At 51.7% G+C, this 18,601-nt stretch overlaps 8 protein-coding genes across 8 annotated transcripts; 6 read left to right on the forward strand and 2 right to left on the reverse strand.

The window, feature by feature from the left end:
* Positions 1 to 118: 118 nt before the first annotated feature.
* On the reverse strand, positions 119 to 1,899 carry BO86DRAFT_425383 (BCS1 and AAA domain-containing protein; the record flags this gene model as incomplete). Its single annotated transcript, XM_025675478.1, has 2 exons — positions 1,577 to 1,899; positions 119 to 1,423 (listed from the first exon to the last, which is right to left on the reverse strand). Exons 1-2 carry the CDS (start codon positions 1,865 to 1,867, stop codon positions 119 to 121), a joined length of 1,596 nt encoding a protein of 531 aa, XP_025529922.1. The 5' UTR covers positions 1,868 to 1,899.
* An 850-nt stretch (positions 1,900 to 2,749) lies between these two features.
* BO86DRAFT_387482 (putative TOM core complex subunit Tom6) lies at positions 2,750 to 3,248 on the reverse strand. The gene is made up of 2 exons (XM_025671604.1): positions 3,034 to 3,248; positions 2,750 to 2,959 (listed from the first exon to the last, which is right to left on the reverse strand). The coding sequence occupies exons 1-2, from the start codon at positions 3,151 to 3,153 to the stop codon at positions 2,906 to 2,908; spliced, it is 174 nt and encodes a 57-aa protein (XP_025529923.1). The 5' UTR covers positions 3,154 to 3,248; the 3' UTR covers positions 2,750 to 2,905.
* A 134-nt stretch (positions 3,249 to 3,382) lies between these two features.
* BO86DRAFT_357953 (beta-catenin-like protein 1) lies at positions 3,383 to 5,908 on the forward strand. Its single transcript, XM_025669722.1, has 10 exons — positions 3,383 to 3,557; positions 3,610 to 3,664; positions 3,719 to 3,975; positions 4,028 to 4,134; positions 4,193 to 4,427; positions 4,475 to 4,568; positions 4,619 to 5,133; positions 5,184 to 5,468; positions 5,530 to 5,647; positions 5,716 to 5,908. The coding sequence occupies exons 1-10, from the start codon at positions 3,531 to 3,533 to the stop codon at positions 5,796 to 5,798; spliced, it is 1,776 nt and encodes a 591-aa protein (XP_025529924.1). The 5' UTR covers positions 3,383 to 3,530; the 3' UTR covers positions 5,799 to 5,908.
* A 223-nt stretch (positions 5,909 to 6,131) lies between these two features.
* Positions 6,132 to 10,530, forward strand: BO86DRAFT_357956 (DNA-directed RNA polymerase II core subunit RPB2). The gene is made up of 2 exons (XM_025669723.1): positions 6,132 to 10,018; positions 10,073 to 10,530. Exons 1-2 carry the CDS (start codon positions 6,411 to 6,413, stop codon positions 10,248 to 10,250), a joined length of 3,786 nt encoding a protein of 1,261 aa, XP_025529925.1. The 5' UTR covers positions 6,132 to 6,410; the 3' UTR covers positions 10,251 to 10,530.
* A 1,064-nt stretch (positions 10,531 to 11,594) lies between these two features.
* Positions 11,595 to 12,862, forward strand: esdC (GTP-binding protein EsdC). Its single transcript, XM_025667202.1, has 2 exons — positions 11,595 to 12,021; positions 12,081 to 12,862. Exons 1-2 carry the CDS (start codon positions 11,830 to 11,832, stop codon positions 12,702 to 12,704), a joined length of 816 nt encoding a protein of 271 aa, XP_025529926.1. The 5' UTR covers positions 11,595 to 11,829; the 3' UTR covers positions 12,705 to 12,862.
* Positions 12,863 to 14,044: 1,182 nt separating this feature from the next.
* Positions 14,045 to 14,956, forward strand: BO86DRAFT_26739 (uncharacterized protein). Its single transcript, XM_025667203.1, has one exon. The coding sequence runs from the start codon at positions 14,168 to 14,170 to the stop codon at positions 14,696 to 14,698; it is 531 nt and encodes a 176-aa protein (XP_025529927.1). The 5' UTR covers positions 14,045 to 14,167; the 3' UTR covers positions 14,699 to 14,956.
* A 258-nt stretch (positions 14,957 to 15,214) lies between these two features.
* On the forward strand, positions 15,215 to 15,379 carry BO86DRAFT_290461 (uncharacterized protein; the record flags this gene model as incomplete). Its single annotated transcript, XM_025667380.1, has 1 exon — positions 15,215 to 15,379. A coding segment is annotated over one exon (165 nt), but the record flags the coding sequence as incomplete, so codon positions are not given.
* An 875-nt stretch (positions 15,380 to 16,254) lies between these two features.
* Positions 16,255 to 18,030, forward strand: BO86DRAFT_334536 (putative PHD finger domain protein). The gene has a single exon (XM_025668859.1). The coding sequence runs from the start codon at positions 16,440 to 16,442 to the stop codon at positions 17,856 to 17,858; it is 1,419 nt and encodes a 472-aa protein (XP_025529929.1). The 5' UTR covers positions 16,255 to 16,439; the 3' UTR covers positions 17,859 to 18,030.
* Positions 18,031 to 18,601: the final 571 nt, after the last annotated feature.

Raw genomic sequence — 18,601 nt, forward strand, 5'->3', positions numbered from 1 at the left:
TGGGTAGTTTGGCCTGTAGATCATTCAGTACGTACTAAATAGATATGATACAGTAGAGTCTCCTTATATCATAGGTGTATACAGTATAGTGCAGCAATAGGATTATATACAGATAATCCTAGTAGCCAATTCGCCCCCGTGACCGCAAATGGTATTTTTTTCTCTCAGCGGGAGACTCCTCTCTCTGCAGCCTTCTCTCCATCTCTATTTCCTTGCTCAGGGTCTTCTCCCTCTCCTTCTTCATCTCCACTTGTTGCTCTTTCAACTGCTCCTTGACACGCTCGTCGCGCTGAGTTTTCGTTTTCTGGAGCAGTACCTCTAAGTTTCCGATAGCCGCTTGAGGATCGTCTTTGTGCTCTAAAAGATGCCCCTGGAGCTCCGCAACCGTAAGTTGCCCCGTGGGGATCTGTGCGGCAAAGTCGCAGGCCAGCCTGTCGACGTCTCCAGATGTGATCATGGGCACTCGATCCCCATGTTGGATCTGCATTACATGCCTCAGAGTATGTAGAGGCGAGTAGAACGTCTTGAAATACGACTCCATCTCGTCACGTGCCGCGTACTTGAACTCGATGCGCATGTCCACCCGTCCGGGACGGATCAGTGCCGCATCCAACTTTTCGGCGTGGTTGCTCGTCATCATGAGAATGCGACCTTCACTTGCATCGACGCCGTCGATGGCATTGAGAAGAACAGAGAGCGAGATGCCGTTCTGAGTAAGGGGGCGTCCAGACATCATCATGTTCTGGTCGTTCTTGTCGTGCCCAGGTGCCCGTGACTTGGTGATATCCGTACAGTCCACATCCTCCATCATAACGATACACCTCGAAGGCAATTCGGAAAAGAGTGTTCGGAAGCTGTTTTCGTCCAGAGAAGACGAACTGGGGTCTATCACATAGATCGGTAGCTTCAGGTGTCCGGCAATGGCATAACATAGACTGGTCTTGCCAGTTCCAGGCGGGCCATGGAGCAAGTAGCCCCGACGATACGGAAGCCCTCGCACCTCGTAGACGGTTTTGTTCATGAGAAATCTCGCAATATCAGCCAAGACCCCAGCTTTGGTTTCCTGGTCAAGCACCACACTGTCCAGCGGCCTGGGAACACGCCCATCACACGGGTGCCACGCCCCCCCTCGGGCACTCCAAATCTCGACTTTATCCTGGTCTTTGTCAAGCCACGTCTGCTGCGCTTCGGCCAGCAGCTGCTTGAGCATGCCTAGGCCCCAGTTACAGAGCGGCAGTCCCCAGCAGGAGATGACGATTCGATCGTTGACATACGTGTCCTCGCTACTTTTGGTGCGCTGGAACTTGATCCAGCGCCAGAAACACCAAGAGTACCAAGGGCTGGCGTACAAAAAGTGGTGCTCCTCCGTGGAGGGGATGAAGTGCAAGGGCTGGGTCTGGCGTTGCTTGATAACCTTGTTCCACTATTCATCGAAATTGTCTCCTGACTGATACTCAGGCTCATTATCGTCTTGGCTGGGGTCAAGGCTGGCTCTTATATGGACATATCGACCGCCGACCGACAGCATGTTGCTGGCAAGGAGATGCTTGGCTCTAGTCATGGATCTATGATGTACCACCCAGTACATGAGATATCTGTAGATGCTGTCCTGGCCTTGTACCTCTATTCTGCAAGTGAATGAGTCACTAAGATATGCCAAGGCAGAGCTTAGTGGAGTCACAAACAATTGCAGAAAATGCCGCCATGCCATGCCGATACTGATGATGAGGAGGAAAATGTAATTATAATGGGACAGGTCAAAATTGAAGTGGGTCAATAGAAAATGAGACAGAAATGTGAATCCGGGCAAAGCGAACTCGAGCATGGCGTCTGGGGTCAGTGGCACTGTTAGATTTGCTTGCATCATGAAAGAATAATGCTAGTGGCGGTTGATTTGGGTCAGTCAATCGTCGTAGATGGTAAATATGATGCTCTATGCCATGATCTATGATCTCGAAGGGCACAAGAGGCTTTTATCAGTATTGATGATAATGCTTGCATGTCGAGGTTGAATGTTCCTTAATGTCCGGAGCAGACAAAGAGCCTTTATTCAATTCAATGGCCACCCTTTCAGTTGTTCACCCCAGACAGACAAGGGAGACTCGATAACAATAATAAGCAGAAGAATGATCGGCTTCTGAAAGGCATTCTCATTTATTGTGCTTTGTATCCACTCATAGATAGGCATTCAGCGAGACCGCCTGGCCGCACGACAATACCTCCCGAAAGATTCTCAAAAATAGATCGGTTGCTTACAGCGACATTTCAGTTCTTGATGCCCCAGGCACCATCACTTGCTTTCAATGTCACCCGGACCGATGATGTGAGTATATTTGTCTGTAAACGAGTCGACAACCTGCCTCTACTTGATAACCGGCCTCTTATGGGTGTATAGTACTAGAGGCTGTCGAAACATCTCGTGGCTCGTCTCACAGCGCGAGGTAATACCAAATGCAAAGGGTTTCAGAGACGCGTGACAGTGGCTTGGTCGAACTCTAGAACATCAACTATTTCCTGGGTACTACGCACGCAGGGTGTCCAAGACGAGCGAGACGTGATTAGGATCACATGTCTATTCAAACGACGGAAAAGAGAGACTCTCAGAGATGATATGGCAGGACTTATCCCATCCACCAGCGCTGCGAGCCGTTTTATGCACGAAAAATATAATACACGTATTCATTAACTTCGGATGTCGAGAGCAATAGCATAGAAAGATTCCGCACGTATCCAGTGATCAATGGTCGACCCGATTCCCGGCCTGTCGGGCGGCCTTCATATTCACGGAGTTGGACGGAGGCATAGGGTATCCATTTACATACTGCTCATCAATCATTAGCAACCTGTGTGATCCTGGCCGGCCGACGTCCTGAGCGGTTGACAGGGACTCGGTGTTAACTCGAACTTACGGAGGGAGGAGGAGCTCGCCGAGGCTGCTGTGGAGGAAAGCGACGCCAGCCTGATAGAAGAACAGTTAGTTTTTCGGTCCCTATTGCAAGATGCCAATGCAGGAATTTGAGATTTGGCACTTACACCGAAGACAAGAAGGCTTCGAACGATGGTAGCGTTTTCGGCGGCAGTAAGTTCCTCATAGGCGGTGCTGAGGAAACCCTTCTGGGGGCGACCGGAAACGACGCGCTGTCTGGGGGCCATGATGTGAATGAGACGTGGAGGTGGATGGATTAAAGCTGGAGCTTGAGAGGGGGGTTGTTGTAATGCGTTGTAGAGATGAATGGAGTAAATGGAGTTGCGGTTGAGGGCAATGCGGAATGATGCCGGAGTCCGAGAAATCTTTCCATGCTTGGCAGCTGCGCCTTTAGCTTATCGCGGCACCCGTATCGGCTTGCGAGCTGCGGCGCGATCAGTCAATCAAGCAGCAGCAGCCAGCGATCGCAACTTACTTGAATTGGTCAACAAGGCGGATTCACGTACTGGATATCAGACTGATCGATTTGTATACCGCGTATTCACTTGACAGGAGTTGGCGGTGACGAGATCCTTCGTGAGTTCCACTCGCGCAAGCCGCAGCTATGACGAGCATCGATGAGCTCTTCAAGGTACAGAACCTAGGATGACAATATGGCCCCAAACGCTTTCTAACGTCTAAAGAAACCTTCATCCGCAGCGAGTTCAAAGCGCAAGTTTGACGCCTCGAAAGACCCAAGTTCGTTACGAAAACCCCTCTTGTCCGGCGGACGGTGCTGACGTTCAATGCAAGATGAGCTCTATAAAGCGGCTAAGCTGGACGCGGGTGGAGATGTTAAATCAAAAGGGAAGGTGGCGATGGTAGAAGAAGAAGAAGAAGAAGAAGAAGGCGACGCAGAGGACGACTATGCCGGCCCAGAATTACCCCCGGATTTCGAGGCCGAAGATGTTCCCGACGACGAAGAAGGCCGCTTTTTCGGCGGTGGTATGGAGCGCCAGACCGCTCAGGCTATGCAATACATTGACCAGCATGAAGAGGAAGAGACATCGGTAAGGCAATGGCTCGTGGAGCTGCATGGGGATGAGTGCTGATGTGGCTTAGCTGGAGAAATTCGACCTTGCCTGGGTGCGACGATTCGCCCTGAATTTCGAGAAGAAGATATCCAAGAATGCCGAGCTTCGCGGTAAATTCGAGAATGATCCCCAAAAGTGGGTTTTATCTGGGTCGCTATTGATATGGAAGAACAAATCTTGCTAAGCTTCCTAGGTTCATGGCTTCGGAAGCGGACCTCGATACTGAGATCAAGGGCCTATCGATTCTCTCCGAGCACCCCGAACTGTTCGATGAATTCGCAAAGTTGGGCTGCGTTGGCTCACTTGTATCCTTACTCTCCCATGAAAATGCCGACATTGCGATCGATGCCATCCAAATCATTGGGGAACTGACCGACGAAGATGTGGAAGCTGAGCAGGAGCAATGGGACACACTTGTCAACGCTATGGTATATTCACTTGAATACCGAAGCTAGAAAATTGCTAATCGTGGTAGATGGATGCCGATCTCATTGAACTACTAGCGCAAAATCTGTCTAGGCTAGACGAAGAATCCGAGGTTGACAGAGCAGGAGTATACTACGTGCTAAGTGAGTCCGCTGTCCTTCGATAACTCGACAAACTACTAAGACCTCCAAAGATGTTCTTGAAAACCTCGCTTCGCAAGCGTCAATTGCCGAGAAGATAGGAAAGGACCCCAATGTTCTGCCTTGGCTCATATCTCGTATTCAGAAAAAGGAAAGGCCCGTGAGCCAGAACCAACAATATTCGGCTGAGATTCTGGCAATCTTACTTCAATCTACAGCCAAGAATCGCGACAGGTTCGTGAGATTGGACGGCGTCGAGGTTCTTCTCCAATTACTTAGCCAATATCGCAAGCGTGATCCGGAGAAAGATTCTGACGAGGAGGAATACGTCGAGAATCTGTTTGACTGTTTGATTTGCGTCGTTGATGAGGAATCTGGCAAGGAAAAATTCTTGCAAAGTGAAGGGATTGAACTCGCTCAGATTATGCTGAAAGAAGGGAAGTTCAGTAAACAGAGAGCTTTACGAGTCTTGGATCATGCTCTAGGTGGTGCAGCCGGTGCAAGTGCATGCGAGAGGTTCATTGAAGCAGCATGTTTGAGTACTGTGTTTGGCATGTTCAAGCGCAAGGTATGTTGAATCCTTCTCGTGAGTGCTCGGGCTGCGTTGACATTCAGCAGCAAGAGAACCAGACGGTCGAACATTTACTGGGCATTTTTGCTTCTCTCCTGCGCCTGTTACCTGGAGGGTCCGCGCCGCGTATCCGTACCCTTGCCAAGTTCATGGAGAAGGACTATGAAAAGATCGAGAAACTCGTTAAGCTACGACGGGATTATGCCTCGAGAGTATCCCCCGTCGAGCAAGCGATTGAGAAGGAACGGAAAAGCTTCACACCAGAGGAACAGGAGGTCATGGCCAGCGAATGGTTATCCCGGCGGTTTGACGCTGGGCTGTTTTCGCTTCAGGTTCGCAGCTCATACTTGACTCCAGTCTCAGTCCCGCCCACATCCTCTGACACTTTTGCAGCTCATTGACGTGATACTGGCTTGGCTTGTGGCCGAAGATGATGGGGCCAAGAGGAAGATTGTTTCCCTTCTCGCAGACCGGGATGAGGATTTGTCCTCGATCAAGGCAACCTTACAAGGTATGGGGATAACATACCACCTAAACTCTTCACCATGGGAACAAAGACTGACGATCCTGTACATCCAGAGCAAGTAGAAGGTCTTTCGGAGGAAGATCCGGGGCAAAAGGATCATAAGGAGATGCTGGAGACGCTTCTACAGTTTGTATGATGGGATACGGAAGGCCAAGTTTGGTATAGCTGCTAGCAAACCATGAGCATTCACCCAAGGTGCATAAGCATAGGAAGCACAGGTTGAGTTGATCGAGGGTGAGGTCATTGTGGATGTACTGTGTATTGTAATGTAACACCAAAGTGAATCGAATTCAATAAATAAATACCGATCACGTGACTGTGCTTCTTTGTTTCGGATTAGTGTTATCCCTTAGTTGGTCTAGTTTAGTTTAGTAAACTTCCAGCGGCGCCAGCAGCAGCAGGCGGTCGGGAGGGACTAGTGGCGGCTCTCTCTCTCTGCTCATCAAGCAAGATCCATCATCGCCCACCCGGAGACTTGAAGCACTTCCCCCAGCTGCTTGCTCCCTTCACCAGCATCACCGGTGGCCTGGGTCTTTCTTCAAACCTCATCATCCTCTTGAGGCTCCCGGCTCTTTGACTGCTTCTGTCCTTGCTCATCTCGAAATCTCACCCCCGGTGTCTACCCTCTGACATTAGCCCTTTGGCGACCGTCGAGTGGGATATTTTCCGCCGAGCGCGTCGCGCCCTTTGCGCCTTCTTGAATCTTTGTCTTTTATTCCGCTAGGTCCGTGACCGATTTTCCGTCAAGATGGCCGACTACGAGGATGCATACGAGGACGAGTACTACGATGATATGGACGAGGGGATCACGTCGGAGGATTGCTGGACCGTTATCTCGTCCTTTTTCGACACCAAGGGTCTGGTTTCACAACAGCTAGACTCTTTCGATGAGTTCATCTCGTCAACGATGCAAGAGTTGGTGGAGGAACAAGGCCAAGTGACTCTAGATCAGACGCTTCCCCCCGCCGAAGATGAAATCGACCCGGTTGTTGTCCGCCGATACGAGCTCAAGTTCGGAACTGTCATGCTCTCCCGCCCCTCCGTGACGGAAGGTGATGGTGCGACGACCATCATGTTGCCGCAGGAGGCTCGTCTGCGTAACCTCACATATGCCAGTCCTCTATACCTGGGTGTCACCAAGAAGATTATGGAGGGTCGGGAACGTCTGATTGCCGACCGGGATGAGGATGAGATGGGTGACCCGAGCGAGGATCGCAAAGCTCATGGCACCTATCTTTCGTGGGAGCAGAAGGAACTACCCGCTGACCAAGCTAAGGAGGAGACGGTATTCATCGGAAAGGTGCCCATCATGCTCAAGTCCAAGTACTGTATTCTTAAGGACTTGAGCGAACAGGCTCTCTACAACTGGAATGAGTGCCCTTACGACTCGGGCGGTTACTTCATCATTAACGGAAGTGAGAAGGTTCTGATCGCCCAGGAACGCAGTGCTGGCAACACGGTCCAGGTTTTCAAAAAGGCACCACCTAGTCCCACACCTTATGTTGCGGAAATTCGCAGTGCTGTCGAGAAGGGTTCGCGGCTTTTGTCACAATTGTCCCTGAAGCTGTTTGCGAAAGGTGATAGTGCCAAGGGTGGATTTGGTCCAACGATCCGGTCGACACTGCCCTACGTGAAGACCGACATTCCAATTGTGGTTGTTTTCAGAGCTCTCGGAGTGGTCTCTGATGAAGATATTCTGAACCACATTTGTTATGACCGCAACGACACACCTATGCTGGAGATGCTGAAGCCATGTATTGAAGAAGGTTTCGTTATTCAGGACCGCGAGGTCGCGCTTGACTTCATCGCCAAGCGTGGGTCTTCCCAGTCCAGCATGAACCACGAGCGCCGTGTTCGCTATGCCCGTGAGATCATGCAGAAAGAGTTCCTCCCGCATATCTCTCAGAGCGAAGGTAGTGAGACGCGGAAAGCCTTCTTCTTGGGTTACATGGTGCACCGACTTCTCCAGTGTGCTCTGGGTCGTCGGGATGTCGACGATCGTGATCATTTCGGTAAGAAGCGCCTGGACTTGGCCGGTCCTCTTCTTGCGAACCTTTTCCGAGTTTTGTTCACCCGCGTCACCCGCGATCTACAGCGATATGTTCAGCGGTGCGTGGAGACGAACAGAGAGATTTACCTGAACATTGGTATCAAGGCTAGCACCTTGTCGGCAGGATTGAAGTATGCTCTTGCTACGGGTAACTGGGGTGAGCAGAAGAAGGCAGCTAGCTCCAAGGCCGGTGTGTCTCAGGTGCTCAGTCGTTACACTTACGCCTCCACATTGTCCCATCTTCGTCGAACCAATACACCCATCGGGCGAGACGGAAAGATCGCCAAGCCTCGTCAGCTTCACAACACTCATTGGGGTCTGGTGTGTCCGGCTGAAACCCCCGAAGGTCAAGCTTGTGGCTTGGTCAAGAACTTGGCTCTCATGTGCTACATCACCGTCGGTACGCCCAGCGAGCCTATCATTGATTTCATGATTCAGCGTAACATGGAAGTCCTCGAGGAGTTCGAACCTCAAGTGACACCGAACGCTACCAAGGTGTTTGTCAATGGTGTCTGGGTTGGTATCCACAGAGACCCCGCTCACCTTGTCAACACGATGCTTTCCCTTCGTCGCCGCAACATGATCTCGCACGAGGTCAGTCTGATTCGAGACATTCGTGAGCGGGAGTTCAAGATCTTTACCGATGCTGGACGCGTCTGCCGGCCGCTCTACGTTATCGACAATGACCCAAAGAGTGAAAACTGCGGCTCTTTGGTGCTTAACAAAGAACACATCCGCAAACTGGAACAAGATAAAGACTTGCCTCCAGATTTGGATCCAGAAGACCGCCGCGATCGTTACTTCGGTTGGGATGGCCTGGTGAAGTCTGGTGTAGTGGAGTACGTCGATGCTGAAGAAGAAGAGACCATCATGATTTCCATGACTCCGGAAGATCTCGAAATTTCCAAGCAACTCCAGGCTGGTTATGCTCTTCCGGATGAGGAGCTACACGATCCCAACAAGCGTGTACGCTCCATTCTCAGTCAAAAAGCGCACACTTGGACTCACTGCGAGATTCATCCCAGTATGATCCTTGGTGTTTGTGCCAGTATCATTCCCTTCCCAGATCACAACCAGTCTCCCCGTAACACCTATCAGTCTGCTATGGGTAAACAAGCCATGGGTGTCTTCTTGACCAACTTCGACCAACGTATGGAGACGATGGCCAACATCCTCTACTACCCTCAAAAGCCCCTGGCCACAACGCGGTCCATGGAATTCTTGCGATTCCGCGAGCTCCCCGCCGGTCAGAACGCCATCGTCGCTATCGCTGTCTACTCTGGTTATAACCAGGAAGATTCCGTTGTGATGAACCAGAGCAGTATCGATCGTGGTTTGTTCCGCAGTCTCTTCTACCGTACTTACACCGACAGCGAGAAAATGGTGGGATTGCAAGTCATTGAACGCTTCGAGAAGCCGATGAGATCGGACACCCTCGGCATGCGGAAGGGAACCTATGATAAGCTTGACGAGGATGGCATCATCGCCCCGGGTGTTCGTGTCTCCGGTGAGGATATCATCATTGGTAAAACCGCACCTTTGGCTCCAGACGCGGAGGAGTTGGGCCAACGGACCAAGGCGCACACCAAAGCGGACGCTTCCACTCCCCTCAGAAGCACGGAGAATGGTATCGTGGACCAGGTGTTGGTATCTACGAGTAACGACGACCTGAAATTCGTCAAGGTGCGCATGAGGACAACCAAGGTTCCCCAAATCGGTGACAAGTTCGCCTCGCGTCACGGACAGAAGGGTACCATTGGTATCACTTACCGTCAAGAGGATATGCCATTCACCCGTGAGGGTGTGGCTCCCGATTTGATCATCAATCCCCACGCCATTCCTTCTCGTATGACAATTGCCCACTTGATTGAGTGTCAGCTTAGTAAGGTTTCTGCGCTACGTGGATTTGAGGGTGACGCCACACCGTTCACCGATGTCACGGTCGACTCAATTTCCCGTCTTCTTCGTGAACACGGCTACCAGTCTCGTGGATTTGAGGTGATGTACAACGGCCACACGGGGCGCAAGATGGTAGCCCAGGTCTTCTTAGGGCCGACCTACTACCAGCGTCTGCGCCACATGGTGGACGACAAGATCCATGCCCGTGCACGTGGGCCTACGCAGATCTTGACGAGACAGCCTGTGGAGGGTCGTGCCCGTGATGGTGGTCTTCGATTCGGAGAGATGGAGCGCGATTGTATGATCGCGCACGGAGCCAGTGCCTTCCTGAAAGAGCGGTTGTTCGATGTGTCGGACCCCTTCCGCGTGCATATCTGCGATGACTGTGGCTTAATGACCCCGGTTGCGTAAGTTTGACGATGCTTCCCTGATTAGTGGACTGTAGTGAATGGGCCATGCTAACGGAGATTCTGCAGAAAACTCAAGAAAGGTCTATTCGAGTGCCGACTCTGCAACAACAAGCACCGTATTTCGCAGGTGCATATCCCATATGCAGCCAAGCTTCTGTTCCAAGAGCTGGCCTCGATGAACATTGCCGCTCGCATGTTTACCAACCGGTCTGGAGTGTCCGTGCGGTGAGAGAGAGAACAAGGAATACCATCCATGTACATCAGTTGAATTTCTTTTTCTTTCCATTTTTTCCCCTCTCTTTCCTCACCCCCGCCTCTCTATATCATGATAACTTCCTTTCTCGCCTTCCGGTGTTTTCCTTTTCTTTTTTTTTTCCCTTTGAATTTGCTTCCCATCCTTCCCCACTATCAAGATCTGCGATATCAACCGAAGACTCGACTGATTCGGCATTTTCCGGCGTACAAAGGATCTGAGGATTGTGATTTCTTTTCTTTTTCTTTTTTTTTTTTTTTTTTTATTTTTGGCGGATGATGATGAGTGAGCAGCGAAGGGGTTGGGATTACGATATACTTTGCTGTACTTTGACTGAATAAATCCTGGCTTTGGAGCCGAATCAATAATAATAAGCCGTGGTTGTGTAGGTGAAGAGGTGCAGGATGTGCAGGATGTGCCCATGCCATGCACGTCTGCATATTCCCCCTCTTTGTCATGCAGTCCTCCCCACCCGGACTGTCCGTGATAATGGAGACATGTGTAGTGATAGGTGAGGCATTGGCCAGTGAGGGAGCAGACTTTGACCCTCTACGAGTCTATTCTGGGCTTCCCCTCCTCAATCTGGTGAACTTTAACCTCGATGATGGGTGACGATAGTGCAGCAAAGAGTGAAGAAGGAGAATGTCATAGGTTCAAGGTTGCTGGCTGGGCGGCAAGCAACGCTTTCTTAATGGCTGAAGGCTCGGAGACGGGCTGGAGAGAGCAGGCCAATCGAACCCTGGACTTACCCGCTGCTGGGGTGTGACAGTCCGTCACTTACCTGGCAGTTTACTATTCCTAGTGTAGGTAATTAGTTACCATCTTTCATGTGGATGTGGACAACTCCTCCCTCCCTCTCTCCCTCCCTCACCTCATAAAAGAGCCTTCTTACCCGCCGGGCCCTCGTCGGCCTTCCCTCCTTTTCCCTTCTTTTTTTCTTTCTTTCTTCAGCAAGCTAGTCTTGTCTGTTCTGCCTGTGGTTTTTGAAGTATCCTGTGCACTGGTTGCACTTGCTTGTTTGTTGTTTCTTCATCCTCATACTTCATCTTCAATTCTTACCAACCCCATTTTATACTACCCTTAATATCACCCACCTACCAAAACAAAAAAATCATAACCATAACCATCCTAGAGCTGTGCTTCTGGATGTTCCCTTGTTGTTGTCTTGCTTCATTTCGCACAGGATACTTCAGAACTGTACAAACTTCCCACGGTTCAATACCTTGTCGCTGGTCGACATTAGTTTTTGTTCCCGATTTGCTTCCAGCTCAGACAAACTTGCTCGTCTTACACCTTAATCTTCTTTCTACCTTTTGACGTGTCGAGGACTGGATCCCCGTCAAGCCTAACGCTTTGTTGTCTTGCACAGCCAACGAACCAACAGTTCAGCAATCCGCCGCAGCACGAGGCTGAATCGAATTGACTCTGGCAGTCACTTCGCCCCGGCAACATTAGCACCGCCATCGTCGACACGATTATTTATTCTATTCCTTTCTACCATAATCTAATCTTCTAGTATAATTCTGGTCCGATTCATTTGCATACTATCGCCATAATGTCGTCCGTTCAGCTCAAGTTCTCTCTTCGGACGTCCTCCAATGTCAAGACCGTCCACCTGGTCGGTTCGTGGGACAACTACTCCCGACAGATCCCTCTCTCGCGCGATGAGAACAAGTCTGGCTCGTGGGTGGGCAAGTTCCGCTTCCAGACTTCCATGCTCAAGTTGGGTGGCCGCTACTGGTACTACGTCAGTGATCCTGCTTCCTTCTCTCCTAATGACGCACCTTGCTGACTGACTGACTACAGTACATCATGGATGGCTATCACGTCTCCCATGACCCTGCTGTTGAATATACTGTGGAGCCCACCACTGGACGCAAGCTCAACATCCTGGATGTTCCCGGCGGCAAGTCCTCCAGCTCTTCCTCCGCCCCAAGCAAGAGCCACCGTCGGACCTCGGCGGCCTCGGAAGTGGTCAAGGGCCGGGCTCTCTCGCCATCCAAGATTCAGCACCCCAAGCCCTCCAAGCCCTACGCCTCTCGCCAGATCCGGGAGACTGACTTTGTCGGTGGGCCCCCCACCATGGACGATCTGACCCGGCGGTTTGCGGGATCCCGTCTGTCGGACGAGTACTCCCTCTCCAACAGCCCGCCCAGCTCTGCGGGCAGCTCGTTGTCGTCCCGCTCCTCGGGCAGTACCTCTCCCTCGTCGCTCAGTTCCATGAGTGACCCCCCGACCCCAATCTGCCGGTGTGAGCGCTATGGGATCACCCGCAAGGGAGACCGTGTCAAGCTAGACTGTGGAGGCAGTCGCTGCGGGTATGTTACCGAGTCTTCGGAGGCCAGTTGCTCCGAGTCGGAGGACAGTGATGAGGAGTACAGACGGGCACGGAGTGCCGTCAGAAGGCAGGGAATTGTTGTCCGGAGATAATCTCATTGTCTGTGAGGTGATGAAGGAAGAATGTCGATTCTCATCGATCAGCTCATGCGCACTGTCAGGATCCGTTCCTCTATCCTTGATGGTGTGCTGGCAGCGTGACGTGGAGCAGACTACTCATTTTGGTTTGGGACCGGACCGATTTATACTAAAATGGACCGTATAACATGTTGCCCCTTTCTGGCAGAGACGGGGCAATGTGGACCACAGATCTGGCACTCGAAGAGGCTCACAGAAAACAGATGGAAAAAAAAAAAAAAAAACAGAAGAGGGAGAAGATCAGGGGACAGTGCCAGACTGTGGGCTCTGCTACGGACGAGCCGGTCTCGCTTCGCTGTAGTGGAGGTGGTGGTTGTGAAGGAAGTGAGGAGTGTCTCGTCGAAGGGGGTGGAAGGAGACAGTAGGTGGGGATTGAAGAAGGAGAAAGAGAATTATGGCTGTGGTGAGAGTGGTGTGGTCAGGAGTGAAGAACGAACAACGGAAATATCCGCCCTCTACTAGAAACAGCAGTATGGCCCGGCGGATGGAATGACAGGATGAGTGGTCCCGGTAAGGCCTTTCCATCAATGCCCTGACAAGTCCTCTATTGGTGCGCCGGGACATGAATGATGAAGTGATGATTTGATGGTTTAACTTATCAATGCCTACTTTATGACTGCAAGCGATGGTGTGCGTAAACATTTGTAGGAGATGTCGCTTGGTGGTTGAGATGAGTTGAAGAGAATACTACGTATATAAGAAGCCGCAAAACCAGTAGCACCAAGTATGGACCGCAATCAGGTGCTGGTATTTTAAGGCTTCAACAAACAGCGCCAGAAAGTCATCGATGTACTGTACAGTACAATAATCCACTGTGTAGTGCCTTCATCAACGCGGCCAAGGGCATTTCAGCGAGGAACTCACTTTTTGATCAGACTTCGCCTAGCGAATTGCAGCTCCAGTTTTGTGCCAGGTCTTTCATCTGGACGGTCAGCCCTACAGGTCCCGAAAATTACCTCATCATGCATATCATCGCGAACCAGGACCCCTTTCTCAGGACAAGATTACCCATTGTACCCAAGTCTCTGGTTCCCTTAGTGAAGAGTACGAAGCTTTTCTTTTAGTCATAATGAATTACAATAGAAATGATATTCAATAATGCTCACAGCAGGGGATGCGAGGAAGCATTCCGAATTCCCGATATTCCGAATCCATGAACCATGAAATCCAGAGGATTGTTGCCTGATACGGTGGCTGGACTGGAGGCGGAACAAACCAGGCCAATTGGCGGGCACGTGGTGGAGGAATTTGGTTCCAAGTTTCTATTCTCGAGTTCAGCCCTACGCCATGGTTTTTATCCACTTCCACTTCCACTTCCACTTCCACTTCCACTGCCCGATGCCATCAGCCGGGTCAACACTCGGGTGTTCCCACCAAAACTGAGATGGTTTCTTATCACGAAGCAATGGACATTGCTTATGGTTGGACCACTAAACCTGCTTGGTCCAATCCCCGGCAGGCTTGATCGAGAACGGGGCTGCTTGTCGTCCTGCATATCCTGCAGCCTTACGGCCGGTCACTCCCCCTCCCCTCTTTCGCTCTTTCGCTCTTTCGCTCTTTCGGAGAACACCCGACCCATTGAAAGAGATGTTATGTTTTGGCTCTGGAGGAACAAGCCATTCCAGCTGAACCGGGTGGATATTGAATACCAACGCTGGTCCGTGAGGTTCAGCCTGACCGGGAATTCTCTCCCCTCCCCACTGATCGACTGCTTGCAACTCTGCCCTATGAGGCTGGCCTACCTGGGGGGACCACCAATCTGCCCTCTTGGTTTTCGGCTGCATTCTATCATTCCGTCTCTTCTTTTCTCTTTCCCTTTCCATTTCCCTTCCCCTTCCCTTCCCTTTCCTTCCCACCTTTTCTCTTCTTGCTTTCTTGCCCACCCTTCCGCCCCTCCTGCTCGGTCATGCTACCATCCCTCAGTGCTCTTTCCCCTGTGGCTTCACTAATTTTTGCTTAACCTCGACGGTTCTGCTTCTTGCTTGTCACCGTCTGTTCTTCATCTTCAATAATCCCCGTGATGGAAGAGGTCCGCTCGAAGAGCTCTCAAGCAATCATCCATTAACAGCCGAGGTCTCGGTTTATGGACTCTTCACATCGGAGTCGACTGTTCTCCTCTGTTCGTTATCGAAAACAACTTAGAACGACAACTGTGCTTGTCCGGCGGTGTCAACTTGTCTTGATCTTTGCATCCGGCTAATGATTGAGTCCTTTCTGTGAACATGCTCCTGGGTCGCCTTAACAATCAAGATTCCTTCATTCAACATACTGCAGACCACTGTTGTAAATTGCATCCATCGCTGTCGGGCTGTCGCGTCGTGCGACTAGCTACCATTCTTTGATCGGTTAATCGTCTGCTGCCTTTCATACCTATCGCAGCGCACGCAGGACGTTAGATTTGCCATTTTGTTCGAGACAACCTATGCCTTTCAACTTGTCACCCACCACCATAATACACAATCATCATGTGCTACAAACTCGTGGAACGATTCGCAGCTTGCCGGTGTCTCTACTTCCAGCACGCGGTTGACCCGTGTGAAGCCTACGGTCAGCGCGGCCACTCTGTCCAGGAAAAAGTCGTCCTGGTCGGATACGCCTGCGCTCAACACTCAATCAAATTCAACAGCGGCATTGCAGGCGACCTTAGAACGCCTCAGGACTCGGGATATTCCAGTAGCAAGAGTTGAATCTTGCTGGGTGTGATGGACATCCATCGGATGGCAACTTCCACTCTTGGCTCAGCAGCTGCCCTCAAGGATTGTGTCCTTGATGCATCTCACCATCTATCAGGCTGCGACCCTCGTCTCTACTCCTTTATAGTTCGATTCGGTTAGGATTTGGCAGGCTCCTCCCAAACTTGTGTCTTTGGAAGATACTCTTCTTTTCTCGATACTTTGACATGCCGGGGTGGCTGCGCTCTCCGGTCGCTTCACCCACCTAATATCTTCGTTTATCAACTTCGTTTCCCGTCGATTCATTGGCTATGTACACGTTCGTGCATGCAGTCGGTCTCGTATAGAATTAGCATAGCGACGCGGTTTGGGTTATGCTGCTATGTTCCAGCTCGATGCAATGAACGAGGCGCATTGTGGCCAATGATTTTGGCATTGTCTCAATAATGAGAATCTCTTCGAGAGGTGGAATACTACCACTTGGAGAGAAAGCGTATCAGGAATACGTTAATAGTGCCGGCTTTAATCGCTGGGTATTTTTCTTCTTGTATATGATATACCTGGTTTTGCCTGAACGTTTAGCTGACACGATACACAAAGAGGGTACCAAGTAGTTCATTCCTCAGTATTTTGCTGTTCTATATCTTTCATAAACAATAGATGAGTGGTTTGGGATGTAAATAATAGCACGCAGCTGCTGTGCCACTGTCACTCTCGAGTTGTTTACCTCTTAGTAAGCAGCTTTTTCGTACCCGGAACATCTAAACTCCGACGTGTCTCTATCGATTGGCTCCTCCGATCGATAAGCACGAAGCATCCTTAACTTTCCAGCCGAATCCCTTGCGACCATCGATCTCCCATTGCGCTAGCCTCTCGATCAACCACTCCATCGCTGAACCACACATCACAGTGCTAGCATCACGAACCGCAGACTCCCGAACACAGTGAGCACACGGTGCTGAAGTTACAGCTTTTAACTGTGCTTCAGCATTGAGACCGTGAGCAGCCAGCGTGAAGGATGTCGCAATTACAAGAGGACCCCGCCACGGTGCTCGAACAGTTCGTGCACGATGTGGCCAACTTACCCGCCGAAATCAATCACCTGATGGAGGAGATTCAAGCCAAAGACAAGACCATCCAAGAATGCCGGACGACCATCAACTCGCGCGACACCAGTCTCCAGAAATTCATCAAACTCAACGGCAGCCTGACGCCCAACCCGAAGGAGGAGCAATACAGCAAGACCATTCTGCAGAATCTCGACAAATCGCAACTCCTGCAGGACGAGAAGATCCAACTCAGCGAGAAGGCCTGCGTTCTCCTGGACCGCCAGATCAAGCGGCTGGACATCGCGATCCACAAACTCCAAAGCAACGGCATGCTCTCGAACGACCCCCCGCTCCCTTCCCTCTTCCACAACAAAGACCAATACCGCGACCCCCCGCGCATCTTCTTCCCGGACGCCACCGTTGACACCGCCGGCGGCGCATCCTCCTCCCCAACCGCCCACGCCACCAATGGCGGCGGCGGCGGCGGCTCTGCCTCCGCCTCCGGCGGCGCGGCGAACCTCATCCTGGGCGCCACCCAACGCCTGAACCAGTCCCTCGGCCGCAACGCCACGACCGCCGCGGCGGCGGCCGCTCTGCTGAGCTCCCCGTCCGCCGCGCGCTCCTCCGCCCCCGCCACCCCGTCGGGCACCGTGCACTTCCAGCAACGGCACCAGCGCGAATCGTCCGCCGGCGCCGTCGAGAACAAGCGCCGCCGGCTGAACGCCTCCCTGGGCACCCTCCCCGCCGCCTCCTCCAACCTCCGTCAATCCTCGTTGGGCCCCGGCACCCCGAAAGGCGGGGGCACGCCCGCCTCCAGCCGCGCTGGCAGCGCCGGGCCCCGCAGCTCCGCCTCGACCACCAAGAAGGCCCTCACCAAGAAGGTCGCGCCGCACCAGCAGCTCAAGAAACTCAAGGCCGGCAGTGGCGGCGGCGGCGGCGGCGGTGGCGGCGGTGGCAGCGGCGGGTTGAGTGGGAAGCACACCAAGCGATCCTCCAGCGCCAGCGGCCGCCTCAAACTCACCAAGAAATTCTCCCCTTCGTCATCAGCGGCTGCTGGACCGGGTGGTGGTGGTGGCGGCGGGGGTGAAGACGACGAGGATGACTCCCTGCTCAGCAGCGCCGACATGTCGGACTCGGAACATGCCGGGGTGGGCGGCGGCGGCGGCGGCGGCGGCGCGGAGGACGATCTGGACGAGGAGGAGGAGGACGAGGGCAACGAGGATACCAAGGTGTATTGTACGTGTCGCAGCGTCAGCCATGGCGATATGGTGGCGTGCGACAACGAGGACTGCGAGTTCGAGTGGTTCCATTGGAAGTGTGTCGGGTTGACCCGCGAGCCCGTGGGCAAGTGGTATTGTCCGCAGTGTTCGGCGAAATTGGGGGCGTGATCTTAGGTGTTTTTGTTTTTTTTTTCCCCCTTTTCTTTCTGGGGCGGGTGGTGGGCTGCTCCCGGTGTCTGTCGTCTTTATACCCTTGTACTTTTGTTTTCATCACTTTGGAGTTAGATTTAGCACCCCTTCATGCATGGAATGGTTGATGGCTTGAGGAGTTTAGTGGGCCTAGCACATGATCCCAACTGACCTAATATACCAACCAAGCTGTAGATGTATGTTATCCTTGACTACGTACCTTAATTAACCTGTTTTTACCTTCTGTATCCTTAGTATCATGGTTCAGAAAGGTTTAGAAACCCAGGGATAAATACCGTAAGGCTTGAACCCCCCAATCCAGATATTCAGTGACTGGCTTCCCCTAAAGATACGAAGAGAGAGTGCAGTGCCGTGCAGTGCCGTGGCTACCAGCAACCGGTAGAGATCTTGTATTTATTCTTGTTTCCACATTCCTTTCTTCGAGTTTATATTGAAAATATAGAAGCCTTCTGCTGACAATCCTAGTAAATGTCCTGCTTGAGCTGAGCAAGAAGAGTAAGACCGATCACGCATTGATATCAGACAGTCACGTGTGAAACACAGCAAGAAAAAATGATCACAACATAAAAAGACGCCATCGCTATGCAACTGCAAACGCAAAACAAGATCATTCGCCCTGCGCAAGAGCTAGTTGTCCCCTTTCTTTGTGGATGCGCGAAAGACTGGTATACATAAAAAGTGGTTTAGTAAGTGATGTTGGG

The sequence above is a fragment of the Aspergillus japonicus genome, assembly GCF_003184785.1.
Source record: "Aspergillus japonicus CBS 114.51 unplaced genomic scaffold BO86scaffold_11, whole genome shotgun sequence".
Lineage (NCBI taxonomy): Eukaryota > Fungi > Ascomycota > Eurotiomycetes > Eurotiales > Aspergillaceae > Aspergillus > Aspergillus japonicus.